The sequence below is a fragment of the Chroicocephalus ridibundus genome, chromosome 3, assembly GCF_963924245.1.
Source record: "Chroicocephalus ridibundus chromosome 3, bChrRid1.1, whole genome shotgun sequence".
Lineage (NCBI taxonomy): Eukaryota > Metazoa > Chordata > Aves > Charadriiformes > Laridae > Chroicocephalus > Chroicocephalus ridibundus.
Window position 1 is genome coordinate 127,418,160 of NC_086286.1, and position 13,117 is coordinate 127,431,276.

The 13,117-nt window shown below is 44.7% G+C and overlaps 1 protein-coding gene across 1 annotated transcript in view; it reads right to left on the minus strand.

Moving 5' to 3' along the window:
• Positions 1 to 1,016: 1,016 nt before the first annotated feature.
• The window catches only part of FZD3 (frizzled class receptor 3), a 62,006-nt gene continuing 49,905 nt past the window's right edge, over positions 1,017 to 13,117 (minus strand). The window contains exons 5-7 of the mRNA XM_063330730.1: positions 5,309 to 5,457; positions 3,000 to 3,233; positions 1,017 to 1,887 (exon numbers count right to left, since the gene is read on the minus strand). Coding sequence (XP_063186800.1) covers positions 1,674 to 1,887; positions 3,000 to 3,233; positions 5,309 to 5,457 — 597 coding nt within the window. The 3' untranslated portion in view covers positions 1,017 to 1,673. The remainder of the gene's footprint in view (positions 1,888 to 2,999; positions 3,234 to 5,308; positions 5,458 to 13,117) is intronic.

Below are 13,117 nucleotides of genomic sequence, written 5' to 3' on the forward strand. Positions count from 1 at the left end.
AGCCTCTGAAGTTCGCACCACGGGTTGTTGCCCTATTCCTGCCCTCAAGGTTGTGCCACCTAAGCGCCTACAAAGGCTTTTCAACATGCCTCAAACGGGTCAAAAAGGGAATTATGTAAGGACAATGAAAAAATAAGTATTCATTTCCCAGCAATGATCTGTAGTAATTACTGAGGTAGGTTTAAATGCAATCAGTGTTTCCTCACGCGGCATGAACCTCACAGGAGATGCTTCAGAAGATCTCCTGCACCATCCAAGACGTGCCTTGACTTTTGCCTGCGGCGTCAACGAAGACTTGCTGTACCCCAACAGATTATTTACACACAAAAAAAAAGCCCAAACTGAGAATTCTCTACTGTGAATCTGTGGGGAATGAAAAGAAAATAACTTACAGCAGAGGTCGATGGGTGGGAAGCTCCCTGGCTGGGAAGGAGCCAACAATTTACGGTGGACACCTGCCTCCTCCTCCTCAAGACAGCAAATGCAGCGGGCTTCTGGCTGCTGCATCCCGCTTTTTTCCCCACCTGCGGGCAGCTCCTGCCTCCATTTCTCCCACCTGTGTCTAAATTCCCACTCTCCGCTTGCTCAGGGCGGAGAACCCTCCCAAGAAACAGCCATGACATGGCAAGGAAGGGGGGGCCATCCCCGATTCAACTCCTCCTGTCTGGTTTGGCCTCCGCCTTCCTCGCCCAGGCTGCGGGGTTTGTAAATAGGATTTCTTCCGTTTCTAAGGAAAAGGTTGTTCATTCCAGTTTGGGCGACAAATTCAGCTTTTCTATTATTATTGTTTTTTAAATAGATCAGGAACAGGCAGTCTCAGCTTCTGTACATTAATCCAAAAAATAAGTGGCTGAATATTATCTAGATAACTGGTTTTAAAATTGATCTCTTCCTACATAAATTGTAAACAAGTAGAAAATTTAAATAGTATTTTGTAAAAAAAGCAAGGACAATACAATTATACAAAAATCACTCTTCCCTGCCTCTCTCTTCCCCCCCCCCCCATCCCATCCCAGCAACGGAGCCTGAACAGCTCCGGTTAAGAGCTGGTGATCATCAGCGGAGTTTCCTCTCCTTCTCCAGAACGCTCATTCCTGTGTTGCATTTCCAGTGTAATCATGAAAACCGCCCGCCGGTTCGCACAGCCGTCCTTGATACAGCACTGAACATCCGTCCCCCGCCCCCTGCGCCTGCTGAAAACAAGTTATCAGTTTGTTATCTGATCAGGGAGGCGCGCGGAGGAATTCCTTCAATATTCACGAGTTCCCTTATGCCTGTAAGAACAAAATCTCAGCGCGACCCTGCCAGCGAGTTTCCGAGGGTGACACCTACCGACATGCAGAGCCATTGGAGGGGAGGGGGGAGATGTTTTTCAGCAAAGAAATTCAGCAACGGTGTCTGATGAGTAACAGTTATCGAATAAATAATTACCTACAGATAGGTTCAAATGAGGCAACCAGCTTTTTACTCAATAATTCAAGACTGCTGAACACTCTAGCTCTGACGCAAGTACAAGACCGCCGGCTTCAACAGGAAGAAGCCAGTTTCGGCTTCCTGATGGACAAAATCAGCACCCGATGAGAGGCGTGATAATACTGAGCGTTATCACATCACGGAGGAAGGGACCGCGAGCCGTGCCACCACATCGACTGCTCCTCTCCGACCGAAGCGGCTCAAGCGCTGGTGCCATCCTCTTCGATGACGCGGTTCATGCTGGTCCCGTGCGTGATGTGTGTCATTGGGTTGCTGCTGAGATCCCTGATGCTGCTGTGACGCGACTGTTCGTTAAGCCGATGAGAACTGCTATGCCTGGAATGATCAGTCAGTCGTGACATGCTGCCGTGAGGTAGTCTTTCTTCTACGCCTCTGTAGCTGCAGGGAGTGTACCTAATTTATAAAAAGAGAGGACAATTATTACTATTGTTGCCGCCGCAGTCAGGAAAGAATGTAAATAAATCTCGGTGCATGTGCACGCACACGCACACCAACACTCCGCTGTTGTGAAAAACGTCGTTGTCTGTTGAGCTCGGTCTCTGGCTTACACAGCCCCCAGGCAAAGTGTTTCAACTCCTTCTCCAGGCTGGTTCTTACTGCAGCGCTACGGACAGCATTGATCGTTAGGTGAGTAAAGTAATGATAAATTATGTTATAAACCTTAACTACACCTCAGGTTCGAGCGGGTAACGTTTACTGGTGTCCACTTCAGCAGGGCAGGGACTGCTTACACAAACAAAAACCAATTTACACACAGACAAGAGCAGCCACAAAAATACTAAACTGACTTTGGGAGAGGTGTTTTCCCACGCACCGAGGTGACGTAGCACAGATCACCACCGCCTTTGCAGGAAAACCCACGACAAACACACTCACGCCATGTAATTCATGAAGACTAGCAAAGACTCTGAAAAACATCATGGCATTTTTTCCCCTTTCCAATCCAGACGCTAACAGGGAGAGGAGACACAATGAGAGAAAGCAAATACTAGCAGAACTTCCAGTTTTAGCAACACGATCACAGAATCCCAGATTCCCAGACTGGCCGGGGTTGGAAGGGAAGGGCCCTCTGGAGATCATCCCGTCCAACCCCCGGCCAGAGCAGGGTCACCCGGAGCAGGTGGCACAGGAACGCGTCCAGGCGGGGTTGGAATGTCTCCAGAGACGGAGACTCCCCCACCTCTCTGGGCAGCCTGTGCCAGGGCTCTGCCACCCTCACAGCAAAGAAGTTCCTCCTCATGTTGAGATGGAACTTCCCATGGTCAAGTTTGTGCCCGTTACCCCTTGTCCTGTCCCTGGGCACCACTGAGAAGAGCCTGGCCCCATGCTCCTGACACCCCCCCTTTCAGTATTTACAAGCGTTGATAAGGTCCCCCCTCAGCCATCTTTTTTCCAGACTGAAGAGACCCAAATCCCTCAGCCTTTCCTCGTAAGACGATGGCCAAACGTGCGACTAGCAGACGCTTGTCCAATTTTCTACAAGATTTTAAAGAGAAGACACGTACCGGCCGTCACGCGAGCGGTGCAGGCTGCCGTGGTAGCTGCTGACTTTGCTGTGGACGCTGCCCGCCTTGCTCCTTTGGTCGTCCAGCATTGCCAGCTGGGTGGAGGAGGCGTGAGTCGAGGTGCCCTGGGTGGAAGTGCCTCTCGACTTCCGGATGATGGGGGTGTTGGGGTCCCTCAGAAGAGACTGAGCAAAGTCTGGCTCTTGCAGCACTTGGCGACTCTCATTTACAACCCTGAAGACGACACGCAATTTGAATAGTTAACATTCAACAGAAAAGTGATCACAGCAACAGCACCGTAACTATTTACAAATGGAACAGACAAATATTACAGCTTGGCAAATAAGACCATTTATTTACATTGTAATATCTCTATTTGCCTAATTTTGAGGCGCCTCTACATTTGCATATTTTAGCAAAGTTCATATTCTTGCCTCCCTCCTGCTCCCTGTACCTGACCCTCTAGCCTGGACGTGTGGAATAACGGCCCTGTATTTGCTTATGGCCTTAGTTTACAAATACTGCCGAAGTGAAGAGGCTGCCCCGGGCAGCGGTGGAGTCGCCATCCCTGGAGGGGTTTAGAAGACGGGCAGTCGTGGTGCTTAGAGATACGGTTTAGTGACGGTTTTTGTCAGATTTGGGTTGATGGTTGGACTCGATGATCTGAAAGGTCCCTCCCAACCCGGGCAATTCTATGATTCTGTGATAATATTGCTGAAAATCCTTGAGATAGTGCTGTGGCTCAGCAAGCTCAGATTACCCGGGGAACTGCCTCTCAGGGAACGCGGGAAGCTGCATCCTCGCTCAAACGAGCATTTAAAATCTGGGTTAAAACTGGCAGCAGGAGAAGAACACCAGATGCAATACGACATAACTAATAACACACACGCAACTGGCCTATAGCTGTTAGATCAGTGGTTACAGTCCCCCAGCTTCCCTGTTTGCTGAAATCCCTTGCTGGGAAGGACTGGCAGAGGGGCGCACACGTGGCCGCTCTACCATAGCGTGATGAAAGGAGGTGCTGTCACATCCTCCACATTCCTTTTTTCTTTTTTTTTAAAATCTCTTTTTTTTGTGGGGATGCCTTTTCCTCCCCTCCCATTCTCTATATTATTCTTTCACGTTCTGTTTTCTCCGCCTGGCCAGCTCCTCTTAATTTCTGTGCTCAGGGAGCTGCTTAAGGAGAGAGGTTTGTACGGGCTCTGCCCCATACTGCTCAGCGAATGGGGCCGGGGAAGGAAGCTGGCTCCAGGCAGACGCCGCTGTGCGCGGGAGCTGCTCTGCTGCTGCACCAGGAGAGAGGACGGCACTTCCAGGAGCCACCCAGCTCTCCCCGAGACAGCGCGTCCAAGATAAGGCAGTCCTGTAAAACAGCTCCCTCCGCCTTCGTTAACTCCATTCCTGTCCTCTACCCACCAAACTCGTACGTCACCTCGATGTAAATCCTATCTAAATGTATGCACATGTATTAAAACCATATTAAGTTGTTGTTAACCCCCTGCATATCTTAGTAGGTTATCTTTGGGAGAAAGAAAAATTTACTTCAACTCTACGGAAGGTAATTTCACTTCAACCTCAGCAGAAGGCCAGTTCTGTTGGGGATGGAGAAGTCAAAGTCCTGGGCCGGTCACTTAAAGGCTTGCTGGATGTGGGCATCTATTTCGAAACATCTACTTACACGACAGTATTTACGATTATGAGAATAGCTATCCATAGCTATCGCATAATCACATAGACTGTCTCAAATTTATGCCATAGCTAAGTATAAATTAATTTCAGTCTCCCAGAAGCTGTAAGGCATTCTTACTGTCATTTTATCGCACTGGGCTTTAGCTCTAATGCATAAGGGAAGATTAAAAGCAGAGACAATTGACTTTAACTGCAATCATGGTGAAAAGAACTTACATTTCATTTCAGTTTAAAGGTGTGATTCAGTTGACTAGATAAGCACATTTATAAATAAAAGATTTCAATTCCACCTTTCAGTCAATGGCAAAGAAGTCATAATATTCAACCGAAACCCAATTCTTGTTAAAAAATATTTGGAAATACACGGACCAATGTCTATTTGATTCTGGGACCAAAGAATAATTATGGAAAAATAAGCCATTCTTCATGTTTTTTTTTAGCTGTAACTTGTCTTGTCCTTCCTTGCTCCATTTTGGATAGTGAGACATTTCTAAGAAAGCTGCCCCTGCCTGTTCCTGTCTTTGCCTCCATGAAAAACTAACCACATACTCTTCCAGGACTACAAGGGGAGAGGAGATGATCTGCCAGTTCTCAACCAGTTTATCTATATCAATACTCACTCTTTTTTCCTGCGCCCATGGAAAAAGCTAGCCCACTCGAAACAGGTCTTTTTGCTTCCAACCCAGAAGACTGAGGGTATCCCAACGACCAAAGCCATGAGATATTTCATCAGAAAGAGAATCAAATCTGGACGACTCATCTGAGTGACCTAGAGAGGGCAAATAAGAGAAAAGAAGATTATACAAACCATAGTTCATTACTGCATTTATTAACTCATTTAAAATAACTATCTCTGCCTTGAGCCAAAGTAAACATCAACAGGGTTCCTTTGTTTCGTGGTTCTAGAGAGCACAAGTGAGTGCGTTGTGCAGCCCACTGCTGAGGAAAACAAAAGATTCAACTGCTGTGAGGTCCTGGCCTTTATTTGTATTTCTGGTCTTTTGTCTGTGCCCTGAATAATCGTGAAATGTTTTCTAGTCTACAAATTATAAGGACTCGTTTCTTTGCTGGAATTAACCTATATAAAACCAGGTGTGGTTGGGAAAAAGCCCAGCGAAATGCTTCATGGGATGTTCAACGCCGATCCTTTATTCCTTACCCTTCAGTGGAGGGTTGTACCCGTAGCTTCCCTCCCTCAAGAGCTCGAGGCGCTGGCGAGGTGCGACTGCCCGAGTCTTACCCACCCGGCAAAACTCCCACCTCTCCCCAGCTATTCAACAGCATCAACTGAATTTGAAAAACCTCTCCATGTCTATTTTTTACAAACATTTTGATATGCAAAGGGTTTGTTTGGAAAAGGTGCAGAGACGATGCAAAGATCCTATTTCTAGGAAGGTCTGTAGAGTAGTTTTAAAACAAATAGGCATCTGGGGACTCTTGAATTGATAACCCAACTCAAACACCGAACCTTCAAGGACAGAGACCTTCAAGTGCAAGCCTGAAAGATATCACCATCTTCTTACAAGAAGGCTGTAGAGGAGAGGAATTATCTTATTTTAGTGTAATTAAGTCTCTGTAAGCATTTGTGTGACACTATCACTTACACTACGACTACAGAAGGTACTCTAGATGTCAAACATCCACTGGCCATTAAATGACTTGGCGTGTAGGCAGAGGTTCCCCACTTTTCATCACAGCGGAGGAAGAGTTGGTCAGAAAACCTACATGAGGGATCAGTCAAGAGACTCAACCGGGGAAGACAATAAAACCAGCAACCAGGGAAGACCATAAAAGTGCCGACAGCCAGGCTGAGTCTGAAGGAACGGGTCTGCAGAACACCTCTAAAAAATTCCATTGTAACAGGGGATGAGGACTCTGAACAGAGATGGCATGATAAAGGAGAAGAACAGGTAGTGCTGTAAGCAGAGAAAGAAAATGAAGGCAGCCAGGGACCAAGGGAGAATGCGAATGGTCAGCAGATGATGTGAAAGGACGGGAGACGTGATGGCAAGAGCAGAAGGGACGGAAGGAGATCCTGTAGCGGGGGACTCCTTGGTAAGGCCTGACCGGCCTTTTACCAGAGCAGATCCAGAGCAGAAGGGTCTTCTGCCCGAGAGGAGCACGGCTAGAAGCAGCAGACGTGAGGCAGAGGAGGAACTTGACAGGCGAGGGGAAGATGTCAGTGCCTGTCTCATATCGTGACATGTGACAGCACGACGTTCCCACTAGAATGGCTTTAGGATGTGTAATGCTAAGGCTGGAAAAGATGTTTAAAAAAGTGGAAATTTGATTGATCTTCCGCTAAATTCTCCTGATGCCAGCAGAAATAAAGCAGGCACGTAATAGGATAACAAAGATCCACAGATGGCTCAAGGATTAATATATGGCGGGAGGGTTTGTGACTGTTTAATCGTGGGGGATGCTCATGAAATTAGGTCTCTTCCCAACAAGGAGTTCCTGCAGCAACAGCTTTGAGACCGATGGTGATGCAGCTGGTAAAAACCGTTATACTTAAGAAAGCAATCGGGTATCTACCGGCCTGTTTAAAACAGAAGAAAATACCAAACGAGCTGTTTGATCTGTGCAGCAAGAGTGAGACTGAAAGATTTGGTACAGTTCTGGGAATCCAGTTTGAGTCCACCTTCCTGGCAAGCAGAGGGGTAGAGAGAAGGGAACAGCCAGCCTGTCTTCCAATAACCTTGTGCGACCTATAAACACTCAAAGGCGAGAGAAAAAAAAATAATCGCTGCCTAACATGAAATATCTAAACACTTAAATGGCAAAAAAACCCACCTAGGAGTATTTAAGCTAAGCAATAGGAAAAAAATACGGCTGCATCAGCTATGAAGAAATGCCGTCCTTACAGGAGCAAGACTTTAGAACAGCTTTCAAACAGGAAGGGTGGCGACAAGCATCTTTTAAGGTTGAGCGTTATCTTTTAAGGTTATCAGTTTACAAAAGACGTTGACAGTGACAGGCAGAGTTTCCCTCTGATCCTACAAGCCTATATTAATGTAGAAACATGCATACAATCTCCTAAAACAACAGCAAGAACCATTTTTTTTTCCCCAAACTGAAAATCTGAATTCAATGTAGTCACTGTGTCAAGATGATTTGCCAGAAGCAGGCTCACACCCCAACACTTCCCAACCATAGAATGCTGACGGGCAGCACAGCGTCTATATGGAGCAGCAAAAACACAGCATTCATTGTTTTAATACTTTGGATTATTACACATTTTCAAATACTATCACCGTTGTAGATGGAAAATTAGGAGGGTGTAAGTGCCTTGCCCAAAATTGCACAGCACAACTGTGGCAGACTAGCACATGACCACAAATCAGGGCCATTGATTTTGGTCTTCAGGAACTACACGCCCATCTTTCAATTACATGTAGAAACATAATGAGCGTCATTATAAGATGTTTCCGAGAGTTCATCTTCACATGAAGTGGGATCAAGGCTCTCCCAGTGTCAGTTCTTTCCTCAGCACTGCTTCCATCAAGCTCTTTCCCAGGAAAAACAAGGATACTGAAGGTCTTTGACGACACTATGGACGCTTGCATCCACTTAACAATGCAAAACGAGTCTGAAGGCTTTCTAGGTGGTTTTGTAGTCAACCTGTGAGATCCCACTCAAAAAAAACCCCAACGCATTAACAATTATCCAATAAAAAATTATCCAACAAAATTAAGCTCTCAAAAATTAACCTTATTATCTCATTTCATAATGTGCGAATGTGGCATTAAGTGGAATAAATGGTGAAATTCATTGTTTCTTAATTAAGGTAATATTCGGGTAAGTTTTTATATTTACATATAACGCTTGTCCGCAGGGCCAAGTCTCCCTGGTGTAACTACCAGCCTGAAGGGAATTTAATTTTGATTCTTGCATTAAGAATAAAACAACAGTTCTAGCGCTAAAGCTCTCGGTTGCTCACTGTACTACGGGACATCTTTATTTTATTGACTGAGTCATGCTGCTTTATGCCAGAGCCAAGAGAAATCCGGCGCTGTGACGTGTACTATTGCCCATACTGAACATAGCACAAATCCCTACTGCACTCAGGAAATGGTATTGCTTCCATGAAGATATTACAGTAAATCACTTGATATCAAAATTTCTGGCTCAACATATTCATGCTGGGTGCTATAAATAATTCCAAGCAAAAATTAAAATAAATATACACACCAAATACTTTCAGGTGAACGGGAGAACGCCCTACTCTTTGGCAAAGCTGGTTATTAAACATCATTACACAGATTTCTTGAAAATAAGCCTCTTTGCACAAAGCGAGCAATTCAAGCAGTAACGCATATTAGACTCACTGATCATTAATACTAAAGTGGCTGCACCTGTTTTAAACAACATATATCCACAGATTATGAGACATTTATAATAATTAACATAGGGAAAATAAAACTCAAAATTACTATTCCAGGCTTATAGAACTGAGAATACCAGGTGTTTAAACCCAAAGCCTCCGAGCCCATTTCTCAGAAGCATGGCTGGCACTCACGTCACTCCAAGCCCAAAACGCTGCCGTTTTCTTTCATTAGGACAGAGAAGGGGTTGGACATTTTTTAAAAGCAGTAAATCTATGCAAAAACTCACTCGTGTTCACCCTCAAAACTTAAGCCCAGGAGATTTTCACTTTTGCTATACCGCCCGGCGATTTAGGAAGGATAAAAAATACAACTTACAACAGGGAAGTGTTGCAGACTTTAGCATCGCTAGATATATTCACAATACATGAAATTATAATTTGACCTGGAATAGCCAAACTTCACACACCACTTTACTCAAACGCAAAACATTTTCCAAAAGCATCTGCTAATGGGATCCGCTTTGCTACACAACTCCAGCATTGATAGCTCCAGAGAGAAGGGTCTTTATTTATAGTAAATCCTCCCTGAGCGCGAGTACAGTGTTGAAACCGTTTCAGTAGCACTTCTGCTGTTTTAAAACCATTTTTTATATACCCTCAGCTTCCAACGCTCAGCTCGGCTACTGCTGCTTACGCCTCCTGCTGAGGAGATCCAGGTAACAGGGACTACCGAGGCAAGCGTGGACCGGCTGAAGCATCAATGCCAGCAATTCCAGCATTACAAAATCCCTGGCTCTTCCTTTTCTCGACAAATTCATTGTGCAAGACCCGACCTCTTCCAGAACTATCCAATGCATCAAACCTCAATAATTTTTGGGGAGGGAGCACTTAGACAGAACTCTAATGCTGTCCACACTTCTACAATAATCAGCATCTTAATTTTTACAACTTATCTCACTTAAATGACTAAAAGAGGAGACAAAACACTTCACTAAATTCCAGACTTCCATAAAACCATATGACTTCTACATGTGTAACCACCTCTGAAGACAACCGTGAAAACCGGACAATTTCTATTTATCTTCTTAGAGATAAGATGATCAGGGAATAGATGACGCAGTCCTAGATGCTGGAGAAGACCATCCTCCCCTGCCTGCAGAGAATATAGTTTTCTCCTTTTCTCCAGCCCACAGCTCAGCTTTGATTCTTTGCAGAAAGCCTTTTGCAAATTTGAGGCAAGAGAGAAGTCACCCAAGTTTTGGGTATAACAGAAATGAGGAAAAATGGGCAGACTGATTAATCAACAAATGAGCCACTCGGGTCTGATGCCATCCGCACTTATGTAGTAAGGTCATTTGATGCATTTGTGACCTGCGTTTTTAAAAATTCAGAATACAAACAAATATTTTTGAGGTTAAACAAATGCAAACTTCTTTAAACACCAATTGGGTCTATACGGCTCCTTAAAAGTGAGGACGAAGGGAAGCACCTGAAGAAACAGTATGTATTTATTGTTCTAACAGAAATATTTCAACTTTGAGTGAAAAATGGTTGCAATTTTAAAACTACTAAAATCAAAGTGTGGTAGAATATAAAATTTGGAAATGGCGAGACAGCAAGAACAGGAAGACAAGTTTTCCTTTTAAAATTGTATTCTTGGATAAAACCTCTCCGCAGTACGAAGTTCTGAATGAAAATGTTGCTTTTAGGAGAACAACAACAAAAAGGGTAAACTCACATCATTGCTACTGTTTGCTACAAACACCAAAGTTTGTTTAAGAAACATCCCCAGAAGCCAAACTCTTGACATCACTGAAAGGAGGAAAAGAAACTGAAATGCAGTTACTACGAATTTAAAATGTATTTTCATCTCTGATTTTTCTACAAAACCCTTCACAGCTGCTGACTTACGCTGAGCTCCCTGTAACAAACCACACATACTGTAATAACAAGGAGTAAAAATCGCTAACGTGAACTCCCCGTGCAGCATTTCCTCTTCTTTTACAGAACTGCAATGCAAGCAAAGCACTGCTGATCATGATTATGTTGTAATTTTCTCAGGAGACAGACTGTTAAATATCATAAAAAGCACATTCTCAGTGGCACAAGGGAAAAAAGCGCCTAAGGAATACACTCTATTATTCTTAGTGCTTTGATTTTAAGTGCGTGGTATGAAGCTCCTGAAACTATAATTAAAGATTTAAGAGTATTTTAGCAAGGCATGTTGAAGGCATTCTTTGTTGCATTTTTGGGTTACAAGAGGTTATTGATGTACTGCAATAATTTTCATACAGTAAGATGCTACGTCCCTCTACCCTTCATCTAGAGATGTGGGACACCCTCGGGTCCTCCGCAAAGGGCTTAAACACTGAGAAATTTTAGATATTCAGCTTTCAAAGTAGGGACCTAAAGGGGTACTTGATCACAAAATACCCTCTGCAACTGCAGCACCATCCAGCTCACCTTAGTTGGCAATTTTAGGACTTCAATCTTAACTGCAGATTGTGCATTACAGTAATTCTCCTGGAAATTAGTTCTGTATGAGCATTAACTTCAACTTTCAGTTCTGCTCTGCAAGTAATCCAAGTTGTGAAATGCTAATAAAAAGCCCCAATGTGCATCTAAAAATAGAAGGCGAACACTGTTTCAGCTGTAACAGCTCTCAAATATTATTACTTTTTTGGCAGAGACGGAGGAGCATGAATCCCCGTAGAAAAGCCAGCCCTTTAACACCAGAGATTGAGTTCCACTGCACATGCAGCCAACCTCTTAAAACTAATACCACAGTTCCGGCCTGCGACACTCGCGTTATCAGCTGAAACAGTAACTGTGAACATCTACTAAGTAAGTTAATTCAGTTGTTTCTTCTGTCTCCCACTTAGCACCGCTGCCAGACCCTTCTTTGTGTCTGTTAACCTCAGCTCTCCCCTCTTTATCATGGATCAAAGGCTTTCAAAAGACCTCTTACGTATTGGCAAGCCACCGACTCAGATCTAGAGACACCACAGATCTCTGGGCCTTAAAAAACTGGGATAATACCTTTCTTTCTAGATAAAAGCCTGTCTCACAAACACGGTAGTCTGCTCTGAACACCAGGAGCTGCCTTTCCATGAGGGCAGACAGTGTCAAGGAAGGAGAGACCAGAAGGCAGCCGGTGGCAATGTTCTTCAAGATGAGAACCTCTCCTAGAGGAAAGATAATACTGGTGGTGATTCTCCATTTTCCTTCATACCTGATCGCTTTCCTGGAGATGCAAGAGGGGCCCGTGCACTCCAGCAACATGAGAGCTTGGCAATTTAGCAAAGCCGGCAGGAATCAGTTAGCGTCGCTCTTGAGTGACAGCCCGTTCATCGCACGTTGAGTTGGAACTGCTGCAAAGGCAGCCACGGATGAAGCCGGGATTGGAAAGCCTTGGCAGGCTTCATGCAGACACCCGAGTGGACGCTGGGTTGCGCGGGTCTAAGTCCCTGAACAGAATTTGTCCTGCTGTGCAGCTCTAGACTTTCAGAGGCGTTCAACTAATGAGAAAAAATAAGCAACAAGGTTGTGTGCTCTACACTCCGCTCTATTCTGTCCAGACACGCCTCGTGAGCAGCACGGGCACCGGCGTTTCACCTAGTGAAGACCAACGAACAAGTTCTGTCAGATAGAAAGATTGCATATGCGATAGCGAGATTTCTCTAACCTATTTTTTCCCTCCCATCTGCTGGGTTGGCGTCGCAGCTGGGCTGGTGCAGATCATCCAACAGAAACGTACTTTCCGTCGTGAATCCGAGAAGAGAGGAGTTTGAATGCATTGTTTCCCTCCCGGAACACACAGTGGCAGGTGTTCAGAAAAGAGGTTAAAACATCAATTTCAGCATTCCTCCGGGGAAAAACAACGCTCCTTTGTAGGCACACTGTTAATTTAAGATGCTTATATAACTAATTTCTGAATATTTTCCCCTTCTGCCCCTGAACGATCAATCACGGTTGCTTTTTAGTGACAGAGACCAGTGGCCTCTTCCCACTAAGATGTATGAAATCGCAAATTAATGAGCTCGCTGCACATGTGAAGTGAAAGCACAAACACAACACCTGTCCCCCTCCTTTGGGGCACGGT